Genomic DNA, 20,131 nt, shown 5'->3' with positions numbered 1-20,131 from the left:
ATGAGTCTGCACCAGAAAGTCACCCTTGTCACCACTTCACCTGGAGCTTCACACTCCATCCTGCTCCAAAGACAGGGGGTGGCAAGAGGCTGGCAGACCCACCAGTGGAAGAGACACAATCATGTGTCTCAGTGATAGTTAATCATGAAAGTACACATGTGTAGAAGGTGACCTTACACTTTACCTGTAGAGTTAGAGAAATGCCAGGAACTGTTTCTGAGAGCTGTTAGAGTATCCGTGTAACAAGCTGAGACGAAATTTGTGGGAGCCTCTTGTGAGCGGGTATTCAAGCATGTGGCCCTCAGCCCATCATAGTCACTGAGAGGACGGCACTTATGTCACTGTTGCCAAGTGCATTGCGGCTCTCCTCCTTTGGAATTGTATCCAGACATTTTTTTGAGAACTGACATGAAACCTCTGCTTGCCGCTTCATAATCACACTTCATTTGAAACAGTGGTCTTGACCAGGTTTATCACTGACCCCTTTCAAATTTCTTGGCTTCCAAAGATTCTGTCTGTTTCATTGATCAGGTTCTCAGTTGCAAGCAAAGAAGCTGCCTGTGGCTGAGCTAGGAAGGACAGGCACTTGTGTGTTGAGGGAAGGAGGGGAAGCTCACACGGTTGTCAGGTGTTGTTGAGAATCCCACTCAGGGCCCGGAAACTGGAGGAAATGCCCCAGACCAGACTGTATGTTGATTCTGGTTGGGAAACGGCTGTTGCTGTCACCAAAGGGAGACCTCCTTGTCCCTTGTTGCTTCACAAGCCCCTGTACCAAAGCCACCTTGGGTGGATCTGATGGGTGGGGGGCCAAGGAGGCTGGAAAAACCAGTGTTTGACAGTTTCATCCCCCATGGTGGGAGTGGTCTGGGCACCCCACTTTTCAATCAAGACGAATAGAGTGGGGAGCTCTCCAAACTTAGAAAGGGCCAGGGGCTGTGCTAACATGTGCTCACCTCCTCAGGTTTCGGAGCGTGAGGCATCACCTCCATGGAGGATTCCAGGCTTTGAAAGCCTAGCAAGAGTGTGAAAGAGCTTTGTAAGGCATTCAGTGATTCATTTCCTCTCGTGGGTCAGCCGCCATGTCAGGGACCAAGAAGTACAGGGCAGCCCCATCCTTGAGTAATTCTGCAGCTCATGGGACAGAGAAACAGATGCGAAGCCTGGCACCATCTGTCTGCTGGAGCTCGGTGCTGTGGGACAAGAACACTCCATCTAGCCTGAAGTTCAAGACGAAGTCTTGCAAGAAGGGGGTTTGAGCTGGGGCTGAGAGGGAGCCGGGCAGTTCTCAGGAGTGGCGAGTCTTAGGGACAGTGTAGGTGGGCATGGCTGTAGGATGGCGTGTGTCTAGGAGAGATGAGGGGAGGACGGGGACCAGACCATTAAAGGTCTAAACACAGTGCAAGAGAATGTATTTCAGTAGTGCGAGGCTGCGTGAGTGGTGACAGGGGTGAGAGGATCCTGGGGGCTTAGCAGAGGGCTCAGAGCACAGGGAAGGGCCGGGAGCTGTGTGGCTGGAAACACAGGTGGCGGTGGTGGTGTTGTGGGCCATTGAGGAGAGCTGAGGATCTAGGATGGCTTTGGGCTTTGGGACAGGGGATAACACCAACTGCAAAAGGCATATAAGTAAAAGAAGAGGAATGGGAGGAACACTGGTTTTGAGCTGGCTATCATAACTTTGAAATGCTCTGAGACCTCTAAAGAGGTCTCCATGGCAAGTCAGGAAGAGATGGAGCTCCAAAATCTGGTCCCTGCTAGAAATCCAGATGAGGGACAGGTGTTGCTGGTGAAAGCTGGGACATGGATTAGGTCATGACGGTGTGAGAATGTACGATAAGAAGGGATTTCTTTTCTTACTGATCTGCCAGAGCTCTTTGTGTGTTAGAGATAATAGCTGTGCTTTGATACCCGTGAGGTACTTCCCAAAGTCTTGCCTGTTTGCAGGTGTTTTGATTTTGTATTCACCCATGATTGTTTCTTCAGCGTCTGGAGCACAGTGTATATTTTTGGCAAGAATATGGCATTGGCTGTGCTATGTCCTTGGTGTGTCCGATCAGGAACAAATACCACCACTTTGTCCTGATGTGGGTGATGCTAAATTTGACCAACTGCTTACTGTGAGAATCACCACAGTTTTTGTTTGTTTATTTATTTATTTATTTTACCACAGAGTCAGAAATTAGAATACCAGCACTGCGACCAACATCAGACCTGCTAAGTAAAAGCCCGTATTTCTTTGTCATTGTTTTCTTCCAATAGATTCCACCAAAAGTTATTGGTCTTATACACCGTATTCAAAAACGCAGTTAAATTTTTTTTAACTTCATGCAGTCTCTCCAGATTTGAAATTGCTTCCCTTTCCACAAATGCTTATGTTTTTCACTGAATCGGTGACCTATTGAATTCTTCTAAGAATATGGATTGTTAAAATTTGAAAATTTTTCTTTTGCTTCTTGCAATAAACCAGTTTCATTTTTTAAATTGTTTCCTAGGCACTAGACAACCAGGGAGCAATAAATCTATTTCAGATGAAGATGCTGCCCTGACCCTGCAGCCCAGCCGGTTTCTTTTTGAATCTCACTGTCTTTACACTGATCCAGGGTTTTTTTTTTTTTTTTTTTTTTTTTTTCTGGCTTGCTTATCCTTCTGCTGGGACTGCAGTCATCCTTTTCTGGTTTGTTTTAAGTCAAGGATGACACAGGTCCTCTTGAAGATTGGAGGGCGCTCTGGCAAAGAGAGGAGGAAAGGGCTCCAGCTGCTTTCCAGGCTCAGCGCCCAGCAGCCTGGGGCATGGCGGGAAGAATTCGGGGCCAGGTGCAGGCCCCACAGCCACTCCCCTCCTGCGCTGTGTAGTTTTACTTCCAAGTTGAGTATGGCAGGGGAGGCTGTAACAACCAAGGAGGAGCCCCCCCACCCTTTACCTCGTGGCACCTTAGGGGGAAGGTGGCATCGGGAGCTTAGTGCCCTGCCTGACCTCGTGCCTGGGGTGTTGAAAAATGGCTTTGGTGGGTCTCAAAGCATCCCCATAGACCACCTCTCCTTTTCTGCCCTTCTGTCTGTGGGGCATTGCCCGAGTTTTGCAGGGTTCACTGAATTAGGTGTAATACCTCATCCTCCCCATCAACAGGGGCCTGTCTCTGCCATCTTACTTAAGAAACAGAAATTGGGTGGTGTTCCTTGATGGTTGTAGTCACACTCCTGGCTTCTCTCTGTTGCCTTTGGTCACGGATGGTGTCTTCAGCTGCTCAGGCTGCGATAAGGAAATAAGGAGCTCTCTGGGGCCTCTTTTGTGAGGGCACTAATCCTACCATGAGGACCCCCTCCCTCAGGACCTAATCACCTCCCAAAGCCACCTGCTGTAGCATCGACCTGGGTACAGAATTTTCGCACGGCAATTTTGGAGGAAAGAAACATTCAGACTGTGGCAGGTGGGAAGCTGGGTAGGAGTGAAGATTCCTGTGTTCTCAGCTCTCCTGGGAGCTGGCCCACCCAGGGGGACCCAGGCTGCCAGACAGAGCTGGAGTCCAAGTCAAGTAGCAGGATTGGATGGCCAGGGTGTGGACAAGGGTCCGGGCTGTCCTGAGGGCAGGGTCACAGCTGGCAACCTGCCTGGGTGGACAGGAGGAGGTGAGCAGAGGCCTCAGCTGTTATCCTGCTTCCTCCACTTGGCCTGGCTAATGTTCTTGGAGTCTGATTTTAAAATACAATACAGAGTGAGAGAAAGTAACCCCACACAAGCAAGGAAATTATGGGTGAATATCTCCTGCACCTCACTTTCAGCCCTCCTCCAGTTCTGCTCTCTGGAGTTAGCTGTTGTTAATGATTTGATGCCTAGATGGGTTTACTCTGTCTTTTAAATTTAAATAAAATCATTATTATAATGTATTTTGTCTTCTTGTTTTCCTTCTTTCTTTTTTGAGTCTGAGTCTTGCTCTATCGCCCAGGCTGGGGTGCGGGGGCACGATCTCAGCTCTCTGCAACCTGCATTTCCCAGGTTCAAGTGATTCTCTTGCCTCAGCCTCCCAAGTAGCTGGGATTATAGGCGCCAGGTCACCACGCCCAGCTACTTTTTGTATTTTCAGTAGAGGCGGGGTTTTACCATGTAGGCCAGACTGGTTTCGAACTCCTGACCTCAAGTGATCCACCCACCTTGGCCTCCCAAAGTGCTGGAATTACAGGCGTGAGCCACGGACCTTTTTTTCTTTTTTACTGGCTTTTGTTATCTTCCCCTATTTACTGATTTGCTTGAGCTCTCTGTGGCCAGCTCGGTGTGCACCCACCCTCTGGCCTGGGCTCTGATCCCTGGACACCCAGCCTAGGCCGCTGCCTGAGGCTTTGGGACTGAATTGTTGAGGTTGCACAGTGGGGCGGAGGGGAGAGGGACTTCATGTCATTTAAACAAACACAGATTAAAAAGCTTCCTTGTGTGTGTCTTCATTGCCTCAACGTGCAGAAGAGATTTTCCTTAATTTCTTTCTGAAACTCTAGGGGCTGCCCCTATCCCCATGGGCACTGTTGCTTAGACACTGGCTCCCAACCTTGCACCTCTGGCATCAGCATCACCTGGGCTGGTTCATGTGAGCCTTAACACAGGTCTGGTGGAAGCACAGACTGCCAGGCCCTGCCCCGGAGTCTTTCTTTGAATAGGCCTGGGGTGGGGCCCAAGAATAAGCAAATCAGCGGGTTTCCCAATGAGGCTGATGCCACTGGCCCAGGGACCCCACGTTGAGGATGGAGGGCTTGGAGGTTTTTAGTCTGATGACGGCAAAGGGCCCCTCTCAGGGGCATTGAAGACGGTCAGAGTCACAGACCCCGGGAGAGATGTTGTCGGAAAAGACGCAGAGGCATCAGGGAATTAAAGTGAAAATGAGGAAAGCAGCTGAGCATCGGTTCATGACTTTCCTGTGCTGTTTTGCTAAAGAGGCTGTTTAGGCTCAATCAGGTGATGTCCCCTTTTAATCAATTTCATAACCAGTTTTATTTATTTGATGATTTGTTAATTTCAAAAGTTGTCTATGCCTATGTGCTTACAGCCAAAAATGACTACAAAAGTATTATCAGAAAGGAAGAAAAAGATCGCTTCTCAATCTCCCAAACATTCCAGCTCCCTTATCAGCACTCAGGAGTTACCTCTTCAGACCTCATTCAGTCCTTTCCAAACACACACGTATGTATGTGCACTTTTTATTCACATGACTAGGCTAGTTCTGTTGAGATTGTGTGTTTAGTGGTTTTGTTCACTTAGTAATTAATCTAGGAGCTCCTGCTGCATCGGTGTCCCTGAGCCCTCCCGGGTGCTCATAGCCCTGCCTTCCTGCATGGGATGTGTGGCTCATGCCAGCTCCCCAACCAAGACTTCAAGTTTGGGAGGCTTCATTCTGATTGATTTCATTCATTGTGGTGGACCTGGCTCTTAGGCCAGTCCTTGGACATGAAGTACTTGCTTCCTAAGTATTTGTTTGAAAAGAGGATATTGTGTAAAATGCATGAACCATGGTATACTTAACTGTCCCAGTTATTGGACAGGTGAACTTTTCAGTTAACCAATGGCAGCAAGGCTGTTGTGAAGTCCTTGGGTTTGGGGTGCATCTCTGAGGACAGCGTGTTAGGGTCCTGGCAGGAGGCATGTTGAGCGACAGGTGTGCTCAGAGGGCTGAACAGAGGACTTGATGAGGGCCTGTCAATTACAGGGGAAGGATAGAGGTAAGGGAACCAACATTGAAAGGATTAAGGGGAGGGGCTCTGCAGAGAGTGACCCAGGCCAAGAAGCTGGAACCTGAGAGGCAGCCTCAACCTAGAACCCCAGTCAGGGGTTGGAGTAGGAGGTAGGGCTGGATATCCCACTCCTTCCACCCTAGTCCCCTGCTGAGCCACCCCAGAAACCTCACTGGGGTGGAAACCGGGCAGGTGCTGGTGGTGCAGGTCAGCTTCCTAGGCTGAAAGCAGGGCAAGGAAGAGGAGAAGCAGTGTGCAGACACACTCTGAGAACAGAATTGCTTCAGCAAGGGCTGTGCCTGTTTTAAGTGTACACAGCTGCCAAGTGGCCGTTAACTGTACACAGCTGTGGCGATTTCTCCTTTCCCCTGAGTGTCCAAGAGTGTTCTTGCCAGCCCTGACTGAGATCAGTTTTTTCAGTTTTTCCCTACTCACAGTGAACCAAAACTCTGGTTTTCAGTTGTATTTCCCAGCCCTCTTTTGAGCCTAGTGCCTGTTAGGATGCTTTTGGCTTCAACCACAAGGGCGCTGCCTTCTCTTGCAACACAGGACATCTGCAGGTGATGTTGCAGGGCTGCTGCACTGAGTAGCTGGGTGATGCTGGGACCTAGAGCTCCTTCTCAGAAATACTTTCGCCTTTTCCCTCATGGTCCCAAGCTGGCCCCAGCTGCTAGAAGTGGCACGGCTTCACGTTGCAACACTCAGGGATGTCAAGGAAGAGGAGCAAATCCCTGTCGGCATTTCCTTTTATAACACAGGAAAACATTTCCAGAAGGCTCCAGAGGAGTGTCGTTGTCATCTCACAAACCAGGGTTGTGTCACAAGCCTGTGCCAAACCAGTGATGGAGGATGGCTTATGTAGACGGCAGTCACACTGAGCAGAATCAGCATTGTGAAGCAAAATCTTAAAGCAGCCATATGTTTATATTATTTGCTATGGCAACTGGGTTGGTTGTCTGGGAGTTGGGAGCTCTGGGTTTCTGGAGGACGCAGCATTTATGAGCACAAATTCGGATGCAAATGCCTTCATCTGCCATTTGAGTGTTCTCTAAAAAGTCTAATTTCCTCTGCTATTTAATGCACAATAAAAATACAGCCAAATCTGTACTAGGTCTGTAAATGGAGAGAATGTATGAAAATAAATCCTCATGTAATCCCTAAATCTCATTTAGCCAGTCATTTCAACTTTCACCACCTCTCCTCTAACAAAAATAAAATAAGATAACCAAAGGAATGAATAAGGACTCCCATGGATAGAGCTGTGTGTTTATTTCTGTTTCCTTGCTGTGCTTTAACAGAACAGCATGAACGTGGTGAAGTGAGGAAACGCCAGGGGTCTCTTTGAGCTGGTGATGGGATAGAGCCCGTGAAGCTTGTTTTGGGTGTAAGGAACCTCTGATGTGTGCTTGCAGCTTGTTATTTCTTGCATTTAATTGTAAAATTCTGAAGGCTATGTGCTGAGAGCCAGCCTGGCAGGATGCTGCCCGGAGACGGGGACGGAACGGCAGGGATTCTGAGGGGTGGCTGTGGGTTTGGGCTGCTGCGGAGTCCTGGCTCCTGAGCTGAAAGGGAGAGTCCCAGTTCAGAGGAGAATGTATGACTTGGTCGGAAGCCAGGAACAATGCCTCTTCGTGCTATTCATCTTATTTTATTAAGCAGTGCACATGATCACGATCTTAGTGTGATCTCATTGTGATGTTCATGTTGTTTGGAAGTGCTTTCTTTTTTCTCAGTTTGTACCGCTTCAAATAAGAGAGTAGAACTTGGCGAGTCTTGGTTTCCCAATGTTGCCTTATCTTTTCCTGAGAGCTTTTCTGAGCTCTTCTGATTGGCCATGGCAGGGCCACACCCCTGCCCACTGGCCAGCCAGGAGGGCTCCTTAGCCAGGTGGAGGCTTGCCCGGTTCCTCCATCAGACCCCTGCCTGCTCTGCAGAGAGCAGGGATGCTGCCCTCCCCTACTAACCCTGCCCGGCCATCTGCATGGTAAATGCCTCATGCTAAGAATTCCTGGAGTCTGTCCATGCCGCGTGGCTGGTATGAAGTTGTATTTTCAAAGCCGACAGCCCCCTCTACTGGCCTCGTCTGGAGAACTGCAATTTGAATGCCTTGAGTCAGTCAAGTCTTAGACAACCCAATTCTGTAACATTTTCCCATTTTTAGAGCAGTTTATGTTCGTTGCCTTTTTTTTTTTTTTTTTTTTTTTCCAGATGGAGTTTTGCTCTTGTTGCCCAGGCTGGAGTGCAATGATATGATCTTGGCTCACAGCAATCTCCGCCTCCCATGTTCAAGTGATTCTCCTGCCTCAGCCTCCCAAGTAGCTGGGATTTACAGGTGTCTGCCACCACGCCCGGCTAATTTTTTGTATTTTTAGTAGAGACGGGGTTTCACCATGTTGGCCAGGCTGGTCTCAAACTCCTGATCTCAGGTGATCCATCCACGTCGACCTCCCAAAGTGCTGGGGTTACAGGCATGAACCACCACGCCCGGCCAGCCCTGTTAATTTTAATTTTTATTTTTTGAGATGGGATCTTGCCATGTTGCCCAGGCTTGTATCTAACTCCTAGGCTCAAGTGATCCTCTAGCTTCAGCCTCCCTGGCCTCTTCTGGTCTCGGCCTCTCGGCTGGGATTACAGGCATGAGCCACCTTGCCCACCCTGATACTTTCAATAAATAAACTTTTCCCAAAGGAGAAGTAGGAATGTTTCAGCCTTTTCATCCAATGCATATTTATTGAGCACCCCAGAGCATGCAGTCAGTTGGAAGTTTTAGGCTTGTGAACTGGGTGATGAGGGCTGTGGTGGCTGTGGGAACCCCACACGTGCATGGGAATGTGGGCAGTGAGACACCGTGGGGCCGGGGCACCAGCGAAGACCTGGCATTGGAAGGGATGGCTCATCAGGTCACCAGGTAAAAAGAGGAGGCAGAATATTCCAGGTGGAGGGACTTCTTGTGCAGAGGCCACTAGATTAGAGGAAGTGTGGCTCATGGGTGAATTACATGGAGAGCTGGCTATGTGACCATGAAGTGGACTGGGAGGGCTTTGGCGGTGAGAGCTGAGGGTGAAGAGGTAAAAACCAGCTCATGGAAGAGTTGAGACGTCATGTAAAGAGCAGAGCCCACGGAGAGTTTTGGATGAGTAGTGGGGATGGTCAGAGGTCCTGTTGGTGTCACCGTGCTGCTGGTGTGGAGAACGAACGGGGGCAGAAGTGGGACCAAGGAGCCTAGTCAGGACAGGAGCTGTGGCCCCATGGGAATGTGGTAGCCCAGGTCAGGGACGGAGAAACAAGGACAGCTTTGGGACATCTTAAATCGTTTTTGTAGAGATGAGATCTTGTCATGCTGCCCATGCTGGTCTCAAACTCCCAGGCTCAAGTGATGTCAGAGGTGCAGTTGGCAGAGTGTGGTGATTGCTTGGGTGAGGGAGGACGTGGAGGGCTTGAGACTGAGTCCAGCTGTCTGGCTTGGGTGATGGGACGACTGGTGGTATTCATCACTGAATAAGGGATGTGGGAGAGGAGCAGCTTCGGAGGAAAGATGTTTTGGGTTTGATGAATTGAGTTTGTAGGATACCCATGATGAAATACTCAGTAGACAGACACTCAGGTAAAAAACTGAAGAAAAGAGATAGAACTGGAGAGGGTCGATATGGAAGCTTTAGAGCTGAAACTTGGATCCACGGGAGTGTATAGGATCACCGAAGGAGAGTGTATGAGATGAGGAGGGGGTTAGCAGGCAGCTGAGGAACAGCAGCATTTCAGGAAGGAGAGAACAGGAGCTCAGAACGTTGAGAAGGTGGAAAATCAGAAGGGTAAGCATCCGCATGTCCATGGAAAGAGCGTGTTTCAGAAAGGATGAAAGAGAGGAATGAGTGGGAAATGCTGTGGAGATGTCGAGTGTGATGAGAACTGACAAATCACCACTGAGTCTCATTGTAAGAAGGTCCCTGGGGACTGCTGGTGCGGTTTCAACAGAGTCAGAAAGTGTTGGTAGCAAGAGTGAGATTAGATGGGTCTGGAAGTGGACTGAAGCAGAGTTGAATGGTTGATGGAGAGTGGTGGGAACATGAAGACAGGCCCACAGGGGTTGCTGTGAGTCACATATGCTTTTAAGATGACAGACCCTTGAGCATGAATGTCAGCTAGTTATTGCTGTGTAACGAACACCTCCCACGCTCTGGGACATTTTTATTGTTCGTGCATCTGTGGATGGGCTGGGGATTGGTTGATCTAAACTGTCCTTGCTCAAGTCTGTGGGCAAGTTGGGGACCTGTTCTTGGGTACTTTGGCTGGGGCAGCGCTGCTGTGTGCATTACTCATCCTCTTCCTGGGAGCAGTGAGCCAGCCTGGGCATGTTCTTCCTGGGGAGACAGCTGAGGCACCAACATGCGTGAAATTCTGGATAAGTACATTTCAACTTTCTGCTTCCATCATGCCTGCAAACATCCCATTGGCCAAGGTTCCACTAGACAGAAGAACTGAGAAGTCACTTAGCAAAGGGCAATGTGAAGAATATGGGCCATTAGTGCATTGTAGGAACTAAGGGCCTTCTGAAGGTTCACTGAAATCAACTTGCAAAAGGCAGGTGAATAAGAGAAGAGGCATACAAATGTACTTAACATGCGTACATGGGAGCCTTCGGAATGAAGACCCAAAAATGCAGGAGGAATTTTTCATTTTTCTGCTTAGGTTCAACAAAGTGTGGACAGTTACGCAGAAATATAGTTGGACAGGCCAGGCGCGGTGGCTTATGCCTATAATCCTAGCACTTTGGTAGGCTGAGGCAGGAGAATGGCTTGAACCCAGGAGGCAGAGGTTGCAGTGAGCCGAGATCGTACCACTGCACTCCAGCCTGGGTGACAGAGTGAGACTCTGTCTAAAAAAAAAAAAAAAAAAAAAGAAAAGAAGAAGAAGAAATATAATGCTAATAGACTGAGTGGGGAAACCCCACGGGCCTGCCTGTCTAGATTCTTCCAGGTTTCTCTGAGCAGCATTCCTTCCTTCTGGGAATGATGCTCCTGGAATGGGGATCTTAAGACCTACGGTCAGACATGGCAGGTCAGATAATTTCTTTATGTTAGAGCAGTACTTTTAGGTTTTATGGCTGGCTTTAGGGAAAAGGGGTTCTGGTTTCAAAGATCTGCCTTGGGGAAGAGGGATTCCAGTTTGGATGGTTGGCCTCTGGGAAGAAGGGACTGAGAGACGGGAGCGCAGGAGGGCAGAGAGAAACCTTTGCTTCTGAGGCCTTCACTGTGGGGTATTGCTTTCTAAGCCCCAACAGCATTCTGAGGGAAGTGAGTCTGCAAGGAAGGAGAGATTGAAGAGAAACAGGAGGAATCTGATAAATATTCCACAGTAGTGGGCAGGGAGTGGCTGTCAAGCACAGGAGGGGAGAAGCAGGGATGCGCCTCTTTCAGCAAGAGGAGAATCCCCTGCGTTTTCCATAGGAAATGTGAACTGAGGACTGACGAGGTTCATAAACTTGGAAAGAAGAGCTTTCTTCTCATAAAGGGTTGCAGCCTGCAGGGTGGCCATTGTGGCAGGGAAGCAGAGCCTCTGGCCAGAAGCCAGAAACAGACCCTTCCAGGGGCAGACGAACAAGACAGAAGAACAATGCATGTGAACGAGGTGGCTCAATACACACATTCTGTAAGCTATGGGAGAAGCATTGAATATTGATGAGAGGAGAAACATGCACGTGTGCAATCGAGCTCCGTGCCTCTCCCTGGGACCTGTGTTGGAAAAGCGACAGCGTTAGCATGATCCGAGGGTGGAATGCTGGTCGGTTGTTTCGTCCAAATCACGGAAGGGCACAGGGGCAGCATCAGGCGGTTAGTTTTTATCAGTGGAGGAGTCTTTAGAACGGGCTGGTTTCTGTTTAGCTTTAGGAAAGGAAGCCTTGCGGTGGTTAGCAAGGAATGGGTATAACAGGCACATCGCCCTTCCATCCTGTCATAGCCGGGAGTCAGTTTTCAAGGGTTCTCTGGGGTCTCCTTGGCCAGGAGGGGGCTGGTTCAGTCCGTTGGAGGGCTCAGGATTTCACTTTTCCTTCTCGGAGGCCCATGAATGTGGGCAGCGTCGGGGGCGACAGGGGAAAGTCGAGGGACTTCCCTTCTGGTGGTTTCTGTTCCCTCTGTGAACTTGAAGATGAGTCATCCACGAGAGGGGTTTGCCTGAGGTAGGTGACTTCCATATGAGAAGTTTAACATTTTCCCCATGGGGCCTGGGGAGGAGTCAGCCGGGAAGCACAGGAGGGCTGTTGGGCCAGGCTGAGAAGCTGGTCGGGCCCAGGTGGCATGGGTGTCCACCTCTGTGTATCTCCCAATGAAGGCGCCTTGGCATCCATGCAGAGCGGAACCAGGGGCATGGCGGGGCCAGGCGTCATCTCCAACTTTCCTCTTTTGCATACCACAGACCTGTCCATCCACTCATTTAGGAGCTCTCTGAATCAAACACTCCTCTCCCTCCTCCTCCCTGCCTGGGGTTGGGGGCTGGGCTCCATCTCTGCCTCCTGAATGCTCCCGTGGTCTCCTGGTGAGCTCCCCACCACTGGGAGAGCCTCGGGTCCAGGGTGGAGAGGCCCCACACCAGGCTGCACAGCCAACCGTGAATCATCGTCCTGACCTTGCACTCATTTTGAACGGCTCTGTGCTAGTTCTCCCCTTTTTAAATTTTTATTTATTTATTTATGTATTTATTTATTTATTTATTTATTTTGAGACAGTGTGTTGCTCTGTTGCCCAGGCTGGAGTACACTGGTGTGATCTCTGCTCACTGCAACCTCCACCTCCTGGGTTCAAGTGATTGTCCTACCTCAGCCTCCCCAGTAGCTGGGATTACAGGCATCCGCCACCACTCCCAGCTAATTTTTGTATTTTTAGTAGAGACGGGGTTTCACCATGTTGGCTGGGACGGTTTGACCTCTTGGCCACGTGATCCACCTGCCTCGGCGTCCCAGAGTGCTGGGATTACAGGCGTGAGCCACTGTGCCAGGCCTGTCTCCTCTTTTTTAAAATAAACTTTTGATTTGAGAATAGTTTATGCTTACAGAGAAACTGCAAACACTGTACAGAGAATGCCTGTGTGCCTCACACCAGTTCCCTCTGTTGTTAAGATCTGATGTCTGTGATGCATTGGACACAATGAATGGACCTGTGTCAATGCACCATTATTAACTGAAGTCTATTCTTTATTCAGATTTCCTCAGCGTTTCCCGGATTTCCTTTTTCTGTTGCAGGATTGCATGTGGCATTTAGCACTCATGGCTCCTCAGGCTCCTCTTGGCTTTGAACTTCTCCGACTTCTCTTGTTTTTCATGACCTTGACAGTTTTGAGGAGGACTGGTCGGGTACATTGCAGAATGTTCCTTAATTTGGACATGTCTGATGCTTTTCTTGTGATGAGACTGGAGTTATGAATTTTTGGAGGAAGGCCCCCGATAAAGGGCCATCCTCAACACATGGCACCAGGAGACACACTGCCAACCTGGCCCATCGCTGATAATGTTGGCCTTGGTCCCCTGGCTGATGTCATGTTAGCAGGTTTCTCCCCGGCAGGTTCTCTCCCTCCTCCCCCGTTTCTGTGTGATAGTCTTTCACGGGAAGTCATTGCACACAGCCCGCGGGTTAAGGAGAGGGGAACACGTTCTGGCCCCTTGAGAGTGGAGTGCCTGCCTAGATTACTCAGAATTTTTCTTCCGGATTTTTCCATTCTGCTGGTCACCTTTTACACATATTATCTCCTGTAATTTTCACAAATGGGAGGTCAATATTATCCCTCATTTTACAGATATGGAAAAGCTGACTTCCAAAAACCACCCAGATGCTGAGTGGCAGGCCTGGCCCTTGAACCTGGCTGTTCTCAGAGCCAGCTCTCTTCAGTACTGAGCTCTTTGTCTACACTGTGCCCGAGTGATGCAATTTCATTCAAATTCACTTCCTCCCTAGGTCACTTGTCACCTTCTCTTAAGCAGAGTAGGGCTCACTGGGGAAGAGGGGGTGTTCTGGGGTTCTCTAGGTGAACCTACCCTTTAAAAGGGCTTCTCTGAGCATTTCAGGAATGGAGTCAGATTCCATAATGTCCAAGTTGGACTGGGCTCAAACTAGATTTTTTTTTTTTTTGGAGGCAGAGTCTCACACCGTCACCTAGGCTGGAGTTCAGTGGCGTGATCTCAGCTCACTGCAACCTCCACCTCCCAGGTTCAAGCAATTCTCCTGCCTTGACCTCCTGAGTAGCTGGGAATATAGGCATGCACCACCATACCCAGCTAATTTTTGTATTTTTGGTAGAGACAGGGTTTCAGTGTGTTGCCCAGGCTGGTCTCGAACTCCTGGCCTCAAGTGATCTGCCTGCCTTGGCCTCCCAAAGTGCTGGGATTACAGGAATGAGCCACTGCGCCTGGCCTTAAACTAGATTTCAATATGGCGTGTGTTTGGGTTCCCTCGTGCAAGGAAGGCTGTGTCTCATATATATAAAGAAAAGGAAAGCTGCATTTGGTTACTCATCACTGTTTTTAGAGAATAAAGATCGATACTTATACATTCTTAGAAGTATTGGGTCTACCTTTGATTTCCATTGAATGGGGTCATCTGTGTGATGAGAGGTATTATTCTGCCATCCTGGGAAAACCCGTGGGAAGCAGGGCGTGATTTCTTGGATCATCAAAAGCTCGGGCCTGTAGTCAGAACGAGCTGGCTGCATGTTGGTTTTTCTGAACGCAACATAATATGCAGAACAGATCTGTATAATGGGCGGTTTGCTTTGTGGACTTTCAATTTTTCCTCTTTCCACCTGTTCAGAGCGCTTAGGATAGATCAATGCAAAGGAACATCCTGCTGAAGATTGTGACGGACACGCTATTTCACAGTTTAAAGAAATGGCTCCCAACGAATTGCAATTCATTTTACTATGACCCTGGCTAAATCTAACTGACAGGTGCCGCCAAGCATTTAACTGGACCATAAACCAAACTGAGATCAAAGGATTCCCCTAGCTTCCCGCACCGCCCAGTTGAGAGTAATTCAGCAGCTCTGGGTACTTGACAGCTGGCCTTATCCCCTCTCAGCACATAGTAAAGGACGAGGGAGGGCAATGTGGTGTAAATGAGTCAAAAAAGCACCAGCGACTGGCTGTGAGTCACGCCGTGAGGGGATCGAACCCTTTGTTTCCTGCTTATAACTCGAACACTGTTGTACTCAAGGCTTCTTTTTCAAAAAGATACAAGGTTCCCCTTTTCGCATTTGTGGTGAAAAGGAGATGGGCTGAGGTCAATGGTGAGCTTGCTCCTCAGGAGCGTTCGCCCCTGGTTTTGGTTACCCGTTGCTTCTTCGCTTGGATTGGTGGAGAGCAAACCCACAGGATTTCATACTGGCGGGGCAGCAGCCCGGAGTGGCCCTCAAAGGGGGAAACTGGGTTCCAGCCCCGGCAGTACTATCCCTCGGGGTGCGGCTGGGGAGACAGAAGCCACTTGATATATCGGAGGGTTTCATATCGGATTTGCTGAACTGAAGGGGCTGGGGGAGCAGAGGCCAAGGGCGCCCAGCCCTGCCTGCTGGCGATCTCAGCCGCAGTGGGGAATGCTGGAAGCTCCGCAGCCTCATGCTCCCTTAGTATTCTGTCTGCAGAGGTGGACTGGGCTGGGGAGGCACCTCAGGTCTCATGCCTGCCCGACCCCAGAGTAATGTCCTTGCCACCTCTCTCCCATCCCCAATCTCAGGCAGTGCCACCCATTGGAAGTTTCTGTGCAAACCAGATGCCTGTGGGGAGTCTGGGCCCTGGGCCCGGCTTCTCCATGATTCAGGGGTTCCTGGGGAGAGGTGATGCCAAGTTAAGGAGAGAGTGCATAGAAATGTCCACGAGGCCCCTGCAGCTACAACAGTGGAGGCTGAAAGGAACACGCTTGAGTTGGGACAAATACGTGGGGATTTCTGAATGCTGCATCCCCGATGCATCAGGATGGGGGACTGTGGCTAGGCACAGTGGCTCATGCCTGGAATCCCAGCACTTTGGTAGGCTAAGGCAGGAGAATTGCTTGAATGCAGGAGTTTGAGACCAGCCTCGGCAACGCTGGGAGATCCCATCTCTACAAAAAAAATATTTTTTAAAATTAGCTGGGCATGATGGTGCTCTCCCGTGAGCTCAGTTACCTGGGAGGCTGAGGAGGGAGGATCTCTTGAGCCCAGTAGGTCCAGACTACAGTGAGCTATGATCGTGCTCCTGCACTCCAGTGTGAGTGACAGAGAGAGACTCCATCTCTTAAATAAACAAAAAAGATGGGAACTGGGTACCCAGCACCTCCCCTGGGGTTCAGGAGGAGAGACTCGGGCAGACTGCTCATATTCCCAAGGGTTTCAGACCTCATCAGCAGGGGCCTGGATGGAGGTGGCAGCTAAGGGGAGGGTGCAGCGGAGGGAAAGAGGAAGCTCGCTCCACCCGCTGTGGTTGGTCATGAAGGAATGAGATCTGAGCTTTGGGGACAGTGGTTCTCACCTGCGGTGTTCTTGCCCCACTGATGGTGATTTGGCAGTGTCTGGACACAGTTTTGGTTGTCACAACCTGTGCGGGAGTGGGGGTGGTTGCTACTGGCATCTGTTGGGGTAGAGACCAGGGATCTGCCCAGCATCCTGCAGTGCACAGGGCAGTCCCCACAACCGAGAGTCATGTGGACCCCTGTGCCGACTGTGCCAAGGCTGGGACTGACCCTGCTCCAGGGCACTGTAGTGGGGGCAGTGTACTCACACAAGGACCTATGGGCTAGCTGGCATCAGGCGGCATGGACAGTTGACCCGAGAGGATGCTCTCCCACTCCATTTTGGTTTTCCTTGGGTGAATCCTGGAAACAGCACTGTTGCTGTGATGGTCTCCTTATTCACCATTAACTGAGAGCACCATGGGTGTGCCGGGGAATGAGCAGAAAGTTAGATCCTTTTTGGAGGTGCAAGGTGAGAAAGGGGAGAAATCTGTGTTCTTTAAGAAATCTTCTTACCTGCTTTGCTTTATAGCTGAGGGCCTTGCCTGTGACACTCTGTGGGATGTGTGTGGGGGGGTAGGTAGGTGGAGAGAGAGAGAGAGGGAGAGAGAGACGGCGGTGGGGGGAAGGTGGGGTGGCGGGTACCGGTGGAGAGAGAGACTGCTGCTTCTGGGTGGGAACAGAGGGTGCCAGCGTGAATTGGCACTGTCCTATTGCTGTGATGATGACTTTTTCTTCCCTGCAGCTGCGGAGCACTTGGAAGTGGTTCTGAAGCTCATTTGCAGCTTTGCATCTGTTTGCACGGTCTGCTGCTGGGAGTTGAGGCTTCCTGCCCGCATTGGCTGTCTGAGGCTGAGCTCCCTACCTGCCCGCAGAGTCCCTGCCCCCCACATCCACCCCCAACAGTGTGATGGGACAGCTCCTCCCCCAAGTGCTTTGTGGAAGGAGACCCGCAAGAACCCAAAACAGCAGTGCTGCAGCCAGGGCGGTGCCCTCTGCTTTCCTCTGTTTCCTGGGCTCCGGAGAATTCTATCTTGGGGTCCGAGAAAAACTCACACAGCAGACCGGCTGGCCCAGGGCTGACTCGGTGTTTCTTTCTCTCTCTAGGAAGGCCTGGCTGGAATCAGCACATTTTGTGGAAGTGGGAACCAATACACGTGTACACTTCTCTTTACAGGGCACGCTATCATCACTAACTACTTGTTGAACTATTTTCCCGGTCTTGACCTTGAAAGGAGAAACGCGTTCGGGTTCACCGCCCTGATGAAAGCCGCCATGCAGGGTCGAACGGACTGCATCCGAGCCCTGATGCTAGCAGGTATGTCCACCTGTCCCGTGCAACTTCCAGGAGCCCCGGGACACCAGAGTTGCTCCTTTAAGGAATATGTTTTGAGATGAGAATCACTCCCATAGAAACAACGCCTAGTGGCTGCAATAAGGAATAGTTTCTTCACTGAGGTACATGGCTGTAATTATCTGAGTTTTTAAAAAAGCCAACAACAAATGCTTTCAGGATCACAGAGAGAAGCCATGCATTTGTTCCCTTCAGGACGCCCCTTTCTCTCCCTGCTGAACTTTGCAGTGGGTGGCATCTTCCCTCACCTTCTGTTTTCCTCCTGCCCACCCATTTTCTACACCCCGAGCCCTGTCCATATTTGTTCTTCCTCAGAAAGGGGTGATCTCTTGGCTGTAAATGGCAAGACTGTGCTGTTGAAGGTGGGCATAGGGATGGTGGAAACGGCCCAGGCCATCCTAGGTCCCTGCTTGCTGGTGGGTGGCATTGCATAGTAACGTTATGAGGTGATGTGGAGTTGCATGGTAATGTTAGGAGGTGAGGCGGAGTTGCCTGGTAACATTGGGAGGTGATGTGGAGTTGCACAGTGACATTAGGAGGTGATGTGGAGTTGCATGGTAACATTAGCAGGTGATGTGGAGTTGCATGGTGACGTTAGGAGGTGATGTGGAGTTGCCTGGTAACATTGGGAGGTGATGTGGAGTTGCACAGTGACATTAGGAGGTGATGTGGAGTTGCATGGTGACGTTAGGAGGTGATGTGGAGTTGCATGGTAACATTAGCAGGTGATGTGGAGTTGCATGGTGACGTTAGGAGGTGATGTGGAGTTGCATGGTGACGTTAGGAGGTGATGTGGAGTTTCCTGGTAACATTGGGAGGTGATGTGGAGTTGCATGGTGACGTTAGGAGGTGATGTGGAGTTGCATGGTGACGTTAGGAGGTGATGTGGAGTTGCCTGGTGACGTTAGGAGGTGATGTGGAGTTGCCTGGTGACGTTAGGAGGTGATGTGGAGTTGCGTGGTGACGTTAGGTGATGTGGAGTTGCGTGGTGACGTTAGGTGATGTGGAGTTGCATGGTGACGTTAGGAGGTGATGTGGAGTTGCTTGGTGACGTTAGGAGGTGATGTGGAGTTGCGTGGTGACGTTAGGAGTTGATGTGGAGTTGCGTGGTGATGTTAGGAGGTGATGTGGAGTTGCCTGGTGATGTTAGGAGGTGATGTGAGTTGCCTGGTGACGTTAGCAGGTGATGTGGAGTCGCGTGGTGACGTTAGGAGGCGATGTGGAGTCGCGTGGTGACGTTAGCAGGTGATGCGGAGTCGCGTGGTGACGTTAGAAGGTGATGTGGAGTTGCGTGGTGACGTTAGCAGGTGATGCCGTGGTAACGTTAGCAGGTGATGCGGAGTTGCGTGGTAATGTTAAGAGTTGGCGTGAAGTTGCATGGTAATGTTAGGAGGCAATGTGGTATTGCATGGTGATGTATGTGGCAATTTCTGTTTTCTTTGATGTGTCATAGAGTAGAAAATTCTCAGGCTATCAAACTGAATCAACCCCTCTTTGTCTTTTGCGCCATCCTGGAGAAAGCACTTTCCTGTTCCATCTGTAAAATGGGAGTAATGACCTTTCTCCTTCACCTCCCTGAGGCTAAAATATGACAATACTTTATATACTGCTAAAGGCTATCTAGCTGCAATGAGCTACTAAGCTAAATGCTACACAACTAATAGCTTTAATTCTTTTCTTCACTCTGAAATAGAATCAACGATCATCCTTCGTGCAACCTCTTCGGGTTATTTTGAGAATTAAATGAGAAAATATGTGTCATGCACATGTCATGTTAGATTCAGTTAGCAGCTGAAATCTCAGTGAATGTGCGATGCTGCTTTCACCGTTACTTAATTCTGTTATTTTAATTTCTCTTTATTTTGTTCTTGGCACTGGGTTCAGCCAGTCCTGCTTGGCGCTGCAAGTTCCTGAAGAAGTGGATTTCCTCTCTGTTCTTAGTTGTTCTGCTGCTGTAACAAAATACCTCACCTGAGTAGTTTGTAAACTGTAGAAATTTAGAAATTTATTGCTCACACTTGGGGAGGCTGAGAAGTCCAAGATCAAGGTGCCGGCAGGTTCGATGTCTGCTGATGCCCATTCCTTCTTGCTGTCTCCTCTCATGGCAGAGGGGATGCCGAGGCACCCTCAAAACCTCTTTCATAAGGCACTAGTTTGATTCAGGAGGGCACAGCCTTCATAATCTAATCAATTCCTCAAGGCCTCACCTCTTAATGCCATCCCAGGGAGTCTGAAGTTCTAGCATAGCAATTTTGGAGGGTCGTCAACATTCAGACCACAGCACCACCCCTGTCTTGGTTATCCTGAGGGTGGCATCAGAGTTTTCCCAGGCATTGGTGCTTCCAGTAATGTCACTTTTCTGTTCCAGGACCCCTGCTGCGCTCCCATACGTAGTTGTCTTCTTAGTTGTCCGCAGTCTTTTCTTTTTTTCCTTTTTTGAGACAGTCTCACTTTGTCGCTGTCCCTAGTCGTCGTCTTCTTTCTAGTCTTCTTTTCTTTTCTTCTTTCTTCTTTTCGAGACATAGTCTGTCTCCCAGGCTGGAGTGCAACAGCACAATCTTGGCTCACTGCAACCTCCCCTCCCGGGTTCAAGTGGTTCT

At 49.8% G+C, this 20,131-nt stretch overlaps 1 protein-coding gene across 1 annotated transcript in view; it reads left to right on the top strand.

The window, feature by feature from the left end:
- Positions 1–20,131, top strand: part of ANKRD33B (ankyrin repeat domain 33B) — a 104,889-nt gene that overhangs the window by 64,904 nt on the left and 19,854 nt on the right. The window contains exon 3 of the mRNA XM_017888570.1: positions 17,355–17,495. Coding sequence (XP_017744059.1) covers positions 17,355–17,495 — 141 coding nt within the window. The remainder of the gene's footprint in view (positions 1–17,354; positions 17,496–20,131) is intronic.

The sequence above is a fragment of the Rhinopithecus bieti genome, unplaced genomic scaffold (genome assembly GCF_001698545.2).
Source record: "Rhinopithecus bieti isolate Rb0 unplaced genomic scaffold, ASM169854v2 scaffold_17184, whole genome shotgun sequence".
NCBI classification, from domain to species: Eukaryota; Metazoa; Chordata; class Mammalia; order Primates; family Cercopithecidae; genus Rhinopithecus; species Rhinopithecus bieti.
The sequence above is the reverse complement of the archived record's forward strand: the minus strand, read 5'-3'. Positions and strand labels throughout refer to the sequence as shown.